Genomic DNA, 13,238 nt, shown 5'->3' with positions numbered 1-13,238 from the left:
GTAGCGTATATGTCCCTGCAATCACAAAGGAGCCACATAGAATAAGTTTTGTAATATTGCCTTACTTCACAGGAGATCCAAATTCACTTGAGCATAATTCAGTAAGTTGTTTGAAAGGGATACTAATGGCCTATGGTCAAGTATGCATTTACTCATACAAGTGGAGAGTAGCTGTTCCTATAAAAAGAAAGATAAAGTAATGTGTAGATGGAAAATCTAGAAATCAAGGGGGTTCTCCTTATACTGACCAATCAATGTCAATCGAACAATCTGATCACGGATTAAGAATCAAAATACAGGACACGTTCTCTGAATACAGGAACCGCCATGGCACCTTCATAGTCACGACAATGCCAGAAATTTCTCTAGACAGGACTCTATCTTTTATGTAGAAATAATACATACCTTCCACCTAGTATGACTAGGTCAAGATGGCCGCACTACTTTGACCTGACATCACATGAACCGGAAAACTGGGAAATAATCAGGAATACGGCTCTTTAGAATGCACATAGACATACCCTAGATGGGATTTTCTCGAACAATTGTGATCTAGGTAACATTGCTGCTCTTCCCATAACTTGGTCGGACCATGTTGCAATCACCTTTGAACTTAAACATGTCACGAGGGATTCTACATGTTTAAAAGTTAAAAAGGAGATCACAACTAGAGCTTGGGGAAAAGTAGACGTTTTACATCTAGAATCTTCCCTTCAGGAAAAACTACCCATAATTTCACCTGACCCTGAGGTAGCAAGCCGACAGTATAACAATTGGTTGGAAGAGGCATGTTTACAAGCAGCCCCCCCAGAAAATGGATACCGAGAAGGGCCATACCTACGGCTCCTTGGTACTCAGAAGAGCTCCGGGGGAAAAAACTTTTATGTAAAGGGGCTGAAAGACTGTGGCGAAAAAACTATACAATAGCCGATAAACTGGAACTTAAAGTAACCATCGCAACATACAAACAATCTCTCTTGGAAGCCAAGAGAGATTTCTTTTCGCGCCAAATTTCTAATGCCAAATCTGACTCAAAGGAGCTTTTTAAAACTGTCATTAAACTCTCTAACCCTAGGAAGCCCAATGGTCCAATCGCACCCAATTTCTGCAATACGGTGGCAGCATTTTTTAAATCTAAAGTGGAAATCATTTTTTCCTCTCTATCAGACATGATTAATAAAAATGATGAGGTTTTAGAGACCAACACCCCCCCTCTCCTGGCTAACACATTAGATCACTTTATTCCTTTGAATTTAGAGGAAACTAAGGATCTTATGAATAATATCAAATCAGGTGCGCCCAGCGATCCCTGCCCCACCTGGATGATCAAACAGGTGGCAGACATTTCCTGCAGGGCCCTCACACCCCTCTTCAATAATATATTTAAAACGGCCATTTTCCCTACTTTATGGAAAAAGGCCTCAGTACTTCCTCTTCTAAAGAAACAATCCTTGGACCCCAAAGATCCATCTAATTATCGCCCCATCTCCAGACTCCCTTTACCAGCGAAAATGCTCGAAAGAGCTATGAACAGACAACTCAGCAATTTCCTTCAGTTGAATGATTCTCTTGACCACTCACAATATGGTTTTAGACCATATCATAGCACGGAGCTGGCGCTTATTAAAACGACAGAGGAGATTAGAGAAACCTTGGACAAAGGAGGAAGAGCTATGCTAATCCTTTTAGATCTATCCGCGGCCTTTGACACCGTGCATCACGAAATTTTGTTAAATCGGTTGTCAAAGACCGGGATAACAGGACAAGCCTGGAAGCTCCTGGAGTCCTTCCTAAAAGACAGGCTTCAAACAGTCGAATTAAATGACACTACCTCTGAAGCTTTTTCTTTGCCATGTGGGGTGCCGCAAGGCTCCTCACTAAGCCCCACCCTCTTTAATGTTTATGTGGCCCCCTTAGCCGGTATCATCAGGTCATTCGGCTTCCAGCTTACCTCCTACACCGATGACACGCAAATTGTGCTATCGGTAAGGGAGGGGGCCGAGAATGAAACAGGCAATCGCTTCTCGAACTGTATGCTATCTATTTCCAGGTGGATGTCAGCTAACTGTCTTAAGCTGAACTCGGCTAAAACAGAAGTGGTGAGGTTTGGCAATAACCTCCGGATGTGGACTCCTGACTGGTGGCCTGACTCACTAGGCCTCTGCCCCATTCCCTGTAGGAAGGCAAAAAACCTGGGAGTGATGATTGACGATAAACTCAACATGGGCGACCAGGTGAGCAGTGTCACCTCAGGCTGCTCCTTTGTACTTAGAATGATTAGGAAAATCAGGCCCTATCTGACTGAAGGTTGCCTTCGTACTGTAGTGACCGCACTCATACTATCCCGACTTGACTATTGTAACAGTCTTTATTTGAATATGCAGTTACAATATCAAAACAGGCTGCAGGTCATCCAAAATGCCGCAGCCAGACTCCTGACTCGAACCCCTAGATGGGTATCAGTTAAAGACGAGTTGAAAAAACTGCACTGGCTCCCCATCCATATTAGAGCCAGGTTCAAGGCTTCGTGTATTGTGTTTAGAGCCTTGAACGGGACAGCTCCCGAATTTCTCAAAAATAAGTTCTCCTGGTATAGACCAGGCAGAACGCTTAGATCATCTGGAGCCAAGCAGGTAAAAGTTCCTTACATAAAAAAGGTAAATTGGGGAGGAAGGAGCTTTACCTATGCAGCCGCTAAAGTCTGGAATGGATTGCCGTTCACACTGAGAAATGCTTCAGATCTCGCCTCCTTTAGGAAGACTCTCAAAACCTGGTTCTTTTCCGAGTTCTAATTCTTCACGTCAGTACAGGCTTTCAGTGCTTAGCGCCAGGACACCGCAAGGTAATTGTGCGCTTTATAAACTATTATAACATAACATAACATACGAGCAACACCTGGTTATTACTATACACATAAAAACAGCCCCCCCCTCTCCCAGCACACTGCCTCCACACGTGAGAGAGGAGTAGGTCACGAGCGAAACTCTGCGCCAGACCAAGTGAGCATTTTAATCACAGCTGCGCATCTTTGGCTGCCACTGGCGCTTGCTCTCATTCCTAACCTAATTTGAGTTACTTATTACGGGGCATATTATTAAGCACGGCGTTAAAATGATCGCCGCTTTATCGGCAGAAAACTGCTGCTAAAGCGGCGATAATGGGCTTGATAATATGCCCGTGAGAATTCCCATAGAAGCCCATGTTGACACCAGAACACGGGCTTCTATGGGAATTCTCAAGGGCATATTATCAAACCAATTATCGCCGCTTTAGCGGCAGTAATATGGCCCTCCATTTTTTTCAGCTTCTAACTGCAGTTTATATTCAGTTCTCTGCCCTGATCGAAGGTGCAACAACCAATACACTAGCAGGGTAAGAGCAATCCCTACCGTAGCTGGGATATGACATTGTTTGGGTACTGAAGCCTCAAGCAACCTGAATGTATTAATTTTTATATGTTTGTTTTTCTTGGTTTGATAATATCTGTTCACCATCTTCATGTCACTTGCCTGATAAGTTGTGTACTTTACATCCAATGATCAAAAAGGAGTTACAATTGCACTCCTGGCACGTTTTGAATGCAGTTTTACAGCATAAGAAATATGACTACGAATACTTACCTTTATTTTCTTAGAAGGTTGTCAGTAAGTCACTTACCATATGTACTGCGTTCATGCAAACCTCTCTCTATATTGTATAATCTTCTCTCATTCGGTGTAGGTCGGATATCAAGATCTCATTAGGGACTTCATATGCAAGTCCAGATTACCTGAGGTATCCCCAAAGATCATTACTTCTCTCTTTAGTATGCACAACCCGCTCAGCTATAGGATAGGGATTACTCACTAACTTAATTAGGTCCTGAAGAAATGCCATGGATCCCTCATGGACCATTTTTGTTTTTAACCCTGCCAAGGGGATTATGATTTAAAGAACCTGATGGTACCACTTAGGTAGTTTTAAGGCACTATTTTCCACTTAACATACCACCCTACCCCCACAGACCCTCTATCATCCTTACGGCTTAAAGAGAAGATTTCTGCCAAATAGTCCTATTGTGGGGCATTGCAGTACCGCCCCACGAGGAGCTAAGCCCTATAATGAAGCATGACACCCACTTGGGTGTGTGAGGGATCATTCTTCCAACAAGGAAAACCGCATTAATTACTATATTTTCCATCTACACCTTACTTTATCTTTCTTTTGATAGGAACAGCTACCCTCCACTTGTATGAGGATATTTTGTAATGGGAGCATGGGTGCTGGACCTTTAATCTAATCCTAGTCCCTATCCTTTTTATTTGACATTGGCAAGCATTCATTTAAACACACTCCAAATGTATTCAATGTCACTTATGTGCGGGCTCTCTGGTACTGTTGTTCTGATTCCACCTTCCATTGGCTCCTTCCTCTTTTGTTTGGTGCCAACATATTACCATATGTGTCCCAGTGCCTTCCCTGAGTCACATATGGAACTTGGTTTTCTCTCAGAAATTTTTGGACTGGAGAAAATGTTTGACGGTCTGCTTGTACAGCCTGAGTGAAGTAGGGGAATACTGCTATTTACATTTCTTGTTATTCTAGATGTATCTTTTCTCTAGCCTTGTGCAGTGATGTATCCCCATCATGATAAATTAGCAGTCTGGTAGTAATAGGTCTGGGCCCTTTACCATGGGGTGGTTTAGGTCCCAAGGAACAATGCGTCTTTTCCATCAATTGTAGGTTACAGAAACTGCCTCTGCCAAAGTGTTCCACTATTAGGTTCTCTACAAGGTTTTCAAGCTTGGATGTTGCTGTCGTTTCTGGTACTCACAAATTGCATACATGGTTACATCTAGATCTGGCTTCCAGGTCTTTGTTCTTGGCGATCGTGTACTCTACAACATTTTCAAGGTGTTACCCTGAGTGTACATGTCATATTCCAGGTCAGACACCCTTGTCTCAGCTTGTGTTATGCAAATTAACTTTTTTTGGGATGGTCCATCCTGATTAGAACACGTTTAGCTTTCAGTCTATCGCCACTAGTCGTACCTGCTTTATGTCCCGTTCTCGGTTTTCAGATGGTGCCTTGGGCTGACCAAGGCTCCTTTTGACATCTGATCCTTCTTTGGTTTGCTAGGGTTTTTGGTGTCAAAGGGCCGGCTTAGCATCTGTTGTTGCCATCGCACTCCACAGTGCATCAGCACCCTCCACAGCCGTTGGGTCTCTATGGTAGCAAGGTGGGACTGCCTCAGTGAGATCCACTGTGCAGCAACGCTCCTGCTTCAAACACAGTCGCTGACCTCTCCTAAGCAGGCATCACCAGGTGACATCCTACAGACTCTGCGGAGAACAGCTGCCGCAGGCTCACTAGGAGCCCAAGTTGCTGCTGGGCGTCCGAGCCTTGCTGCTCAGCTGCCGAACGCAGCCACCCGCCCATGCTACTGGGCTTAAAAAAAATACTCCCTCCCCTCAGGGTGGGCCAGGGACTGGGGAGGGGGGCGTTAGGCATTGATCAACTTTGGGGACGGGGCATGCGCTCCCCCTCCTGAGGCTCTACGAGGCCCCGGGGAACCCATCCCTCATGGGAGGGGTGCATGCAGCCCCTCGGGCTGAACAACAAATAGAGAGTAGGCCCCTCTCCCAGAGTACTCAAGTGCCCCACGGACCCCATCCCCAGGGATGTTTTTCTTTTAAAAAGGGGAAGGGGTGTGGCCCACTTCCCCGAGCCTGTTGAGGCCCTGTGAACCCTGTTGCCAGCTCTGAATTTATCCCAAAAAGGGGAAGGGGTATGCAAGCCCCCCACCCTGAGCCAGTATTGGCCCCACGGACCCACCCCCAAGCCCTGATACTAACAGTGTCCCAGAGAGCCCAGCCTGGGACACTGTGGTTCACATCCAGGGAGACTGAGGACATACCATGCCAGTAGTTTCATAGCCAGAGAATAGAACTTTACTACAGTGGGAACAGTAAAGAAAATGCTGTTTCCATTCAGGAAGGAGCAAAGGAAAGGTGCCAGCTGCCACCAGCATTTTTCTAGGTGAGCCAGGTTGGCACAGATGTACTCAAAAAGTGCAATTATTCAAATAATGAATAATAAATGGTCGTCAGCATATTCTCATTTATTATTTTCAACTCTGTGAAGGAGTGCCCCATATTGCCCTGCAAGGGCCTTTTTTGTTTATTTTTGTTTGAGCTGGTGGTGCCCCTACAACAGGAAGAGACACCCCAAAGCCTTGTTTAAATGTTGTGAGGGTCTGCAGGGAGTGCTTGTTACATAAGGGTTAGCTAACCAGGATACTCCTTGCGAAGATTGGGACTGCACCCACAAACCTCTACCGAGGAGGAAGTGGACACCCAGGTACCTACCTCCACATATTATGGATTTGTCCCATTCTGCTACCTTTTCGGAAGGGGATGAAAACGTGTCACGATAATATTGTGGCAGCAAAGGTACCAAGTGGGGAAGTCAGGAGTGCATAATGGTATGTTTCTGGAAGGCCTTGTTGCATCAAGAAACCAATATGCGTTTAGGAAACCGGACCAGATGTCCTTACATGACAACACTTGATTCGATGAAAGATTGTAAAAGGTGTACTTTTTTGTGTGCTTATGTAGCGTGCACTTGCTTTGTTAAACAATAAAAATAATTTCTAACAAAACAGGAGTCGAAGGGCAGTCGTTTTGTTATAATCTGCAGTGTTCTTGAAGTGTTCCTCGGTTGCCTTTAGTGCAGATTCGGAGTCTCTTTCGGAAAGACAACATTTCTGTCTAAGAGGAGGTTGTTTTGTTTGCTGAATTCAGAGATTTGAGTGAAAGCTGCTTTTTATTAATTAGCTTCACAAGAAGCAGTTAAGCAGTTAATTTGCGATCAGAAAGGACTTAGAAGGATGACAATTTTTAGGATAATGGAAATAATAGATGGTATTCTATAGAGGGGCTACTATATGAATATATTATTTGCTTTTCTCGTTCGATACGGGGTCTGACAGGACCATGGGGCAATCAGGCAGCGATGGGCAGGTCTGACGGATCAGAATGTGGGCTAGTTTCATGGCCAGGTGGGCCGATTTTTGCTGTTGTTTTCCTGATAGGATCACTTTTTTAAAGCTATCTGTTTCACTAATGGGGGCCACTTTTATGTTGGTGCCTGGGCCTATTTTTTGTCCCCGTCCGATCCTGTTTCTATATTCACATGCCAATAACAAGAAGTAAATTACAAAAATCTCCGGCAGCTTGATGGTACCACCTGTTTGCACAAGAATTAGGGAACGTTCTGTCATTGTTCGTCCCCTGGACACAAGCAAGATGTCTATGAGACTTCATCCAACGTTCTAATTATGAGGATACAGGAGATAACAGTCTGAAGAGCTTCCTTCCTGTTCCACAGCCTCGTGTCAGACGAGGCATATCTGCTGTTGCCAGAGGCGCAACTAGAGCCAAATTTCGGGGGGGGGGGGCTAAGAAAAAATTTCGGGGGGTGGCGGGGGGGGGGGGGGGCTGAATCTTTTAAGCCATAGGCAGAGTGGAGCTGCAGGGGCTCTTATAAGGGGTGAAACAACAGCGAGGCCTCATTAACATGCAAATGGTCTTTTAAAGACCTGTGAAGTGCTCGGGTGCGGCTGTGTGTGCGCCGGGAAGCTGTCTCATCCCAGGCTGCCACACGCGACGGGGGGGGGAGGGGGGGGGGGGGGGGCTGAAGCCCTGTGAGTCCAATGGGTGTTGCGCGCCTGGCTGTTGCAGTACACGAGGGCTCTGCAGGGGGCGGTGCTTAGTCTAGCAACCCCTCCGGCACCACTTCCTGTGCTGTTCTGGTCAATGTTTTTTCAAACCGGGGCGAGCACGCACTTTCGGACAGTTTATTTGTATGTGCCTTCAGTTATCTCCTCTCGAGCCTGTATTTGTTATTTCTTATAAAGCACAACTCGAGGAAAGGCCACCGACGTCTTTCAGGGTGAAGGGAAGATCTGTGGGAAACACTCGCTTTCAGGAAAGTGGTCAGTCTGGCACCCCCAAACACTGCCTCTGCACCCCAATCTCCATAAGCAGCAACGCTAGAAGATGCAAAACCTGGAGCCCCAAGTTCTGCCAAAGCTCCTCGATCTTGGAACGCGGCTCCTTCAGCATGTTCCAGTCCTGGCCCCCACGCCCAGGGCCACAAGGGCACCATGCACCTCAGTCCTGAACTGCTGTCCTATTACCATACTCAAGGGTACTCATTTCATCGGCCTATGAGGGATAAACGCTTGAATCTGCACCACTTTATTTTGCACCTGTGCCTTGCAGGTTGCACACAGATCACAGCAGCGCGATTTCCATAGTTATCTTTAGAGAACCGCATTTGCTTACCCAGCCTCCTCTTCTCTTGAGCCACGTCACCAGGGTCTTGCGCACAAACTCGCCCATGCAATCCACGATCGTGTGCACCATGGCCGGCTGCGAATGCTTGACGCAGTCCACTGCCAGACCTGCCGCCACAGCGTACAGCGAGACCACTTTTCCCCACGTAATGCCTGCAGTAACATAGAAAAATAGGGATTTTATGGCAGACAAAAATTGGTGAAAACTTATTCGCAAATGGGAAGAGGTCCATTCCCATATGAGAATGTTAAATAAAATATTTTTTAAGACCAGTCGGTTGTCCCATGGACCACTGCCTACTTTTAACAAATGAAACTTTAACATTTCATTTTCTTTTTAGAAATGCATCTGGTTTTCCTTTAATGAAAACAGGCTGCATTAAAAAAAAACAAAGATTACTTTAGCCTTGGCAAAGCCAATAGGTCTCACCTATGCAAGAGCTGTTGGCTTTGCCAATGAATTTCAACCATGTTGTACACCAATGTGGCTGCTGTTTAGCGTGGCTAAAAGTTAATAGCATAGAGGAAAGTGGAGTGGTGAAGAGTGGAGTAGAGTGTCGTAGAGTGGAGTGGCATAGAGTGGAGTACAGTGTCGTAGAGTACAGTGTTATTGAATGCAGTGTCGTAGAGTGGAGTGGGGTAGAGTGAAGTGGCGTAGAGTGAAGTGGCACAGCACAGAATGGTTTAAAGCATTGTAGAGTAGAGTGGGGTGCCAATGAGGGGAGTGGAGTGGTGTTCAGTGGAGTAAAGTGTTGTAGAGTGGAGTGGCATAGAGTGAGAGATATTGAGTGAAGGGGCACAGAGTGTATTAGAGTGTCATAGAGTGAAGTGACAAAATGTTGTAGAGCGGAGTAGCATAGAGTAGTGTACAGTGGATTGTTGTAGAGTGGAGTAATGGAGTAGAGTGGCATATAGTAGTGTAGAGTGTTGTGGAGTGGAGTATCGTAGAGTGGAGTATCGTAGAGTGGAGTATCGTGAAGTGGAGAGTCGTAAAGTGGAGTGTCGTAGAGTGGAGTGTCGTAGAGTGGAGTGTCGTAGAGTGGAGTGTCGTAGAGTGGAGTGTCGTAGAGTGGAGGGTCATGAAGTGGAAGGTCATAGAGTGGAAGGTCATAGAGTGGAAGGGTGTAAAGTGACAGAGTAGAGTGTCATAGGATGGAGTAGGGTGGGGTGTCAGAGTGGAGTGATATAGAGTGGAGTGTCATACAGAGGTTGGTTGTAGAGTGGAGGGGAGTAGATTGGCGTAGAGTTTCATGGAGTGGAGTGTGATAGAGTGGAGTTGAAACCTGTCGTGGAGTGGAGGAGAGTGGAGGGACGTAGAGTGGAGAGGCATAGAGTGGAGGGGCATCGAGTGCAATAGAGTGACGTGGCATAGTAAGGAGTGGCATGGAGTGGCAAAAAATTGAGTAAAGTGTTGTAGAGTGGAGTCACGTTGAGCGGCGTAGAGTGAAGTAAAGTGGCGTAGAGTGGAGTGGTGTAGAGTGGAATAGAATGGAGTGTTGTTGAGTGTTGTAAAGTGAAGAGTTGGGGAGTGGTGTAGGTTTGAGTAGAGTCATGGGGTGGAGTGGCATAGAGTGAAGTGGCATAGAGTAGAACAGAGTGGCCTAGAGTGAAGTGGCATTGAGTGTTGTAGAGTGGTGCAGAGTGGAGTGACGCAAAGTGAAGTAAAGTGTTGTAGAATGAAGTTGAGTCGAATGTCAGAGTGGAGTGGCATAGAGTGGAGGGACATAGAGTGGAGTGTCATGGAGTGGTGTAGCACATAGTGGAGTAATGTGTCGTAGAGTGGAGTGGCGTAGAGTGCATAGCCATATTGTGAAGTTGAGTAGAGTATAGTAAAGTGTCATGGAGTGGCTAGAGCTGAGTAAAGTGGTGTGGAGTGTCGTAAGGTGGGGCGGCTTAGAGTGGCATAGAGTGTTGTAGAGTGGAGTGTCAAAGTGGAGTATCGTAGACTGGAATGTCGTACAGTGGAATGGCATAGAATAAAGTGTTGTAGAGTGAAGTGTCCTAGAGTGGAGTAGCATACAGTGTCCTAGACTGAAGTCTTTTTTTTAGTTGAGTGGCATAGAGTGAAGTAGAGTGGCCTACAGTGAAGTGGCATAGAGAGGAGTACAGTGTAGTGTGGTAGAGTGGAGTGTCATAGAGTGGAGTGTTGTAGAGTGGAGTGTTGAAGAGTGGATTGGGCTAGAGTGGAGTGGAGTAGAGAGGAGTGGCGTAAAGTGGAATAGAATGTCGTAGCACTGGAGTGCCGTAAAGTGGAGTATGCATGGTATGGTAGCGCACTGCCAGTACAGACAACACATTTTCAATTGAAATTACCATTACATTTGCACATAGAGTTATACTGTTAGAAAGTATACAGCACATAAATGATAATGTGTAGAAATGGCATAGTGTACTGATTTGTTTTGATCATATTGAAATATTTGTTCCCGCCACACTGCAGAATCACCAAAAATGTGCTCAGTTTGTGCATTCCTTATTCTGATATATTCTGTAATATTTACAAAGTACATTTACAGGCATTTATATGTTGTTGTGTGCTAGAAAAAAAGCTTTCCTTTCACACCCCCAGTTTCCAGCAAGATTGTCACATAAATCCTCTCACTTTGAAGTCAGAGAAAGTGAACTAAACACTAAGCTTCCTGGGCACAGAGCCTGACATCTGACCTCTGTCTTTGAATGCACAGCAAATGTAATAAGATAAGAACAACATTTAAGGCCCGTTTACAGAAAGCAAGCTCTCATCGAAGAATACAAGGAGTGAATCAGAGAGGTGGTGAACAGGCTATGCGTCATGTAATGGACAAAGACATGCTGGATAGTCAAAAACAAATAGAAAGCAACCAAATTTGAGTTACAAACCACAAAGCTTATGGTAAGCAATGGGCAGAAATCATTCCAAAGGAAGCTTTCAGAATGCCCCCAAGAAGTTCTTGTGCAACCAGACAGCTGTGCTGTCTGTTCGGCTTCGACCTAAAAAGTAATCACAGACATAGGGGTCTGAGGACACCCAGCATGCCGCCATTTCTGTGATGGCTGCAATTCCTAGTGGGTTGCAAAGGGCGACCTACCTCATTACTATTCATGAGGTATGTCTATTTGCGACCCCCTAAGAATCGAAATGTTCATAATAAAACTGTAATACATTAGAAATTGTCATTTCCAAATTGAGATTCGGTAAGAATCGCAATTTGGAAATCACCATTCCTGATGATGATACATCTGGCCCCATGTTCCTAAATTACAACTCTCTTCCTCGACACAAACTGTGCATCATCATGGTCGAACCCACAACACACCTGCATCTTAGAAACTACGTTTGCAACTTTGGAAGCCTGGTTACTTTTGTGGGCCTGCCAGCACAGCCGGCTGCCAGTAGCCTCTGTGCCACCCTGTACTTAACAGTGCACTTGAAAAGTGTCAAGCGTCACAGTTAGTTGGAATACATTTTCATTGATTTTAATTTAAATAAACCTTGTATATATTTCTGGACTATCCTCCACTCCACCATGTTAAACCCAATGTTCACGTCTTCCTGCTAATGTGCATTTGTCTAGTTTCTCTTCTCTCCCATCGATTGCTAGTCATGTCAGGCATTATGATGTACAACCCTTTCCTTCACTCACTGCATCTTTTCCTGCCTTTTAGTAATCCTCTAGCTTCGGGTCCTTTGGGATTTTCAAGACTCCTAGGGGTCTATTCACAAACTGCATTTTGTGGTATGTTTAGGAGTTATACTACTTCAAAGTGCTATTCATAAACCTAAGCATGGAGCATTATTGCTCGCCTGGATAAAATGTATTATGAGCTAGGAAGCAAACAGGATCAAATCTTAACAGACCTGCTAAGAGTGAAACAAAGATGTAGCTACATTACAGAAATTAGAAATGAAAAAGGGAAATGTGTACTTCAGAAGAAGTAAGAGCAAACTGCTTTCGAAAGTACTACACACAACTATATACAAAAAAATACACTGAGCTGAGGGGGTGCCAAAATAATTTGCCCCCAGCAGATTAGCTCAATATGTCGGAGTCAAAAACAGCGTAACTAGAAAAAAAGAAGCAAATGCAATGCAATAGGTCTCGCATTTACGAGAGTTTAAGCTATTGACATTGTAAATGACAATGCCTTTTATTTAGGTTTTGGTTTTTAAAACATAAATAAAAAGGCATTGTCATTTACAATGCCAATAGCTCAAATTTGCATAAATGAGAGACCTAGTGCATTGCAAATGCTTGTTATAGGACTTGTGCCCTGGGTATATGCGTCTGTTATTACCCTATAACGTTAATGGACTTTAAAGTTAAACGACCAATTTCAGCACACTATGCAAACATTTCGGAGCGCCCCTCGGCTGTTGTCCCCTGCCAGCACAACCCTGAACCCCCAATTGGAGCTGCCCTAATGGGATCTCTTCCTGTTCCTACTGTCTAGGACAGGGCATCAGGGACCACTCAACACAACGAACCCTTCCAGGAGATCCAAGCGGAGCATCGCTGCCATGGCAACAGCATGTTACTTTTCACACAGTTATGTATGTAGCCCATATTGCACCTATTTTTACGTCTGCTATTTCGAACTACTGCTGTTTGGGCCCAGGCGGGTGCCGTACGCCAGCGTGCGCACTTGTGACGTCACTGGCTCTGCATTGACTGTGAATATTGGTAATCGTTTGTAACCAGGGTGTCAGAGTAAACCCTGAAGCTGGTAATGGCAGCCAGGACCAAAGTGTCTTAATCTGAAGTCACCACGAGTAGCTCACAGTGACTATGAGAGCTTTTTAGGTGGGATGAAAACATTATGCGGGGGTGTCTCTAAAAGGGGTTTGGTTTATGTACTTATAGGCGTGGCTCAAAAAGCGTAAAATGCATTTCTGGAATTCCTACAGTGTGGCGCCCAAGT

At 45.1% G+C, this 13,238-nt stretch overlaps 1 protein-coding gene across 1 annotated transcript in view; it reads right to left on the bottom strand.

The window, feature by feature from the left end:
* BOK (BCL2 family apoptosis regulator BOK) overlaps nucleotides 1-13,238 on the bottom strand; it is a 184,229-nt gene that overhangs the window by 77,225 nt on the left and 93,766 nt on the right. The window contains exon 3 of the mRNA XM_085634165.1: nucleotides 8,329-8,492. Within this exon, the coding sequence (XP_085490291.1) occupies nucleotides 8,329-8,492 (164 nt within the window). The remainder of the gene's footprint in view (nucleotides 1-8,328; nucleotides 8,493-13,238) is intronic.

Source organism: Triturus cristatus, chromosome 11 (genome assembly GCF_964204655.1).
Source record: "Triturus cristatus chromosome 11, aTriCri1.1, whole genome shotgun sequence".
Lineage (NCBI taxonomy): Eukaryota > Metazoa > Chordata > Amphibia > Caudata > Salamandridae > Triturus > Triturus cristatus.
The sequence above is the reverse complement of the archived record's forward strand: the minus strand, read 5'-3'. Positions and strand labels throughout refer to the sequence as shown.